Source organism: Bipolaris sorokiniana (assembly GCF_000338995.1).
Source record: "Bipolaris sorokiniana ND90Pr unplaced genomic scaffold COCSAscaffold_100, whole genome shotgun sequence".
NCBI classification, from domain to species: domain Eukaryota; kingdom Fungi; phylum Ascomycota; class Dothideomycetes; order Pleosporales; family Pleosporaceae; genus Bipolaris; species Bipolaris sorokiniana.
In genome coordinates, this window is record NW_006911993.1 from 1 (window position 1) to 2,749 (window position 2,749).

A 2,749-nucleotide genomic window follows, 5' to 3' on the forward strand; every position below is an offset into this window, starting at 1 on the left:
CTTATTATATCTTTACTTTATTCTTATTATATTTCTTCTCTATGTTGTCTTTATTTCTTCTTTATTTCTTCTTAATTTCTTCTTCATTTCTTCTCTTAACCCTCTTTTCTATTTTAACTTTCTATTCTATTCTTTTTCTTTTTATTTAACTACTACTACTAGTTATAACTTTGTTTTATTCTTCTTTTTATATATATAAATATATAGTAATATAACTTTACTTTCTATAGTATTTACTATTTCTACTACTACTAAGTCTACTACTACTACGCTATTTAACTACTACTTCTGCTAGTATAGCCCCTACTACTACTGCAGCACCATTACTTACTACTCTACCTAGTACTCGTCTGCTATGCTTCTGCCCAATCCACTGCCCAAATCTTCTATCTTTACTCTCTCTACTCTCTCTGCTCTCTCTGCTCTCTCTGCTCTCTCTACTCTCTCCACTCTCTCTACCCTCTCTACTCTCTCTACTCTCTCTACTCTCTCTACTCTCTCTACTCTCTCTACTCTCTTCTACTTCTATATTGAACCCACCTTGTTCAATCACAGTATCTACTCTACCGCTCTCTAGCTGCTTTCTAGCTACTGCCGCCTCCCGTAGCCCATATAGTACCGGCACTACTACGTTATTCCAACTACACTTCTGCTGCTGCTGCTCTCCGCTCTCCCACTCGCACAGCTTCTGTATCATCCCACATTTCCAGCATATATCTAGCTCCTTACTATAGCGAATCCACCGCCGTACACTATCTAGCGGCTGCTGTACTCTTTCACCTCTCTCTATTAGCCGCCAGCACTCCCAAATGCTATGCTCAGCCTCCTGCTCTTCTTCTATCCGCCTCGCACTACGCTCTCCACCAAATATTTCGTGTAGTATCCCCCAGCAGTACGGGCATATCTGCTGCGCTAGCTCATTCAGCTTCGCCCGTACGACCCTCTCCTGCACTGCCTGCAGCTGCGCATCTGCTTGCCACGCTGCCTGTCCGCTCGTATCTGCCGTAGTAGTAGTAGCTTCTACTACTACTCCTTGCTGTATAGCCTCCTGCGTGCTGCTAGCCCTGCGTCGATTGCAGTTATCGCACCACGCAACCACTTGATCTGCTGTAGCTTCTTCTAGCTGCCTACACGATGCCTCTATGCCGTCCATATATCGACTAATTGCCCTTCGCCGACAGCCGCGCGTCCGTATTAGCCTTGCTACGGCCTGACTATCATCCATCTCTTCACTCTCGTCAGTCTCCGTCTCCTTCTCTATCTCTGTCTCTGTCTCCGTCTCATCTGCCTCATCTGCCTGCTGCTTCTGCCGCACTCGCTGTGCTCGCTGCTGTGCTCGCTGCCGCCGCTCTTCTTCTACTACTGCTAGCACCACTGCCTTACCCTGCCCTCGCGCTCTCCCACTCTCCTGCACAAAATCAATCATGCTCCATGGCTGTTCGATATGCAGCGTAAACCCTACCCCTGCGATATCTACTCCTACTCCTAGCGCAGACGTACACACAATTAGCCCACCACGCTGCCGCCACTGCTCTAGTATTGCCGTACGAGAACCTACACCTGCGTGATAGCTACTGCAGCCCATCGCTGTAGCTATCTCATCACAAAGCTGACGACTGCGGCAGTACACGATCCCTTTAGCACAGCTGTCTCCTATAGCTGCTGCAGCTACAGCTACCGTACAGCTACCTCTATAAGCCTGTTCTGCCTCTCTCATTAACCTACGCGCTTGCTGTACGGCTTGTTCAAGTAGCTGATCTCGCGAGCAGTAGTAGACAGTGTACTGCGTATTAGCTCGCTGCGTGGTTCTTGCTCGGATAATCCTAGCTGTAGGTATAAGTAGCCTCTGCTGTAGCTGGCTTTCAAGCGACGGAGGCAGCGTAGCTGTAAGTAGTACTAGCTGGCACGATAGTAGCCGTAAGTCTTTAAGCCGCGCGAGCTTTGGTCGCCAAGAGTCTGCTGTAATAGCTACATGGCACTCGTCAATTACTACGCGTCGTAGAATCTGCTGCCGAGCGAGCAAAGCTGCGTACGAGAGAAAGCTGCCGTTAGAGCTACTAACGTGGTCAGCACTTACAACCACTACGCTAGCCAGTCGACTACGACGCTGCAGCTCGCCTATCTCGCCTGGCTGCCACTCAATAGCTTGGATATTTGCTTGTGCAAGCCGTACGAGCATATCCTCAATTAAAGCTCGAAATGGGACGACAAGAATCGTTACGCTTAGCCGATCTATCTGCTGGCTACGATCAAGGATAGCAGCTGTAAAAGGTAGAAGTGTTTTGCCTCCCCCTGTAGGTAGAACAACGATAAGAGGACTCACGCCTTGTACGACGGCGTCTAGCCCTCGCTTCTGATCTGGCGATCTATAGGTAACTAGCTGATTAGTAGGGATACATAGTACCTGGCGAACAGCATCTGTGAGCTGCTTCTCTGTCGTCGTACGCGTGTTGGCCTGGTACGCCTGCGTTAGCTTAGCTCTCTTCGCTTCTGGCTGCTGCGTAGTCTCGTGCTCGGGCTGAGGCTGGAGCTGCGGCTGTAGCCGTGTCGAGTAGTCTGGGCAGCTTAGTGCCTGTTTTCGCTTTCTCTCTTGCTCTCCTACCAACCCTACGCCTTCTGCTGCCTTTGCTGATAGCCCAAGAAACGCGTGCCACGCTAAGCTTAGCGTACGAAATACGTCAATCGATCGTGGATTCAGCCCTTTGAACGATATCTGCTTGCACTGCGTACGCTACTATACCTATCGCTG

At 49.1% G+C, this 2,749-nt stretch overlaps 2 protein-coding genes across 2 annotated transcripts; both read right to left on the reverse strand.

The window, feature by feature from the left end:
- Positions 1-362: 362 nt before the first annotated feature.
- COCSADRAFT_130168 (uncharacterized protein) lies at positions 363-1,650 on the reverse strand (the record flags this gene model as incomplete). The annotated part of the gene is made up of 2 exons (XM_007708010.1): positions 461-1,650; positions 363-388 (listed from the first exon to the last, which is right to left on the reverse strand). Coding segments are annotated over exons 1-2 (1,149 nt in total), but the record flags the coding sequence as incomplete, so codon positions are not given.
- Positions 1,651-2,065: 415 nt separating this feature from the next.
- COCSADRAFT_50959 (uncharacterized protein) lies at positions 2,066-2,383 on the reverse strand (the record flags this gene model as incomplete). The annotated part of the gene is made up of 1 exon (XM_007708011.1): positions 2,066-2,383. A coding segment is annotated over one exon (318 nt), but the record flags the coding sequence as incomplete, so codon positions are not given.
- Positions 2,384-2,749: the final 366 nt, after the last annotated feature.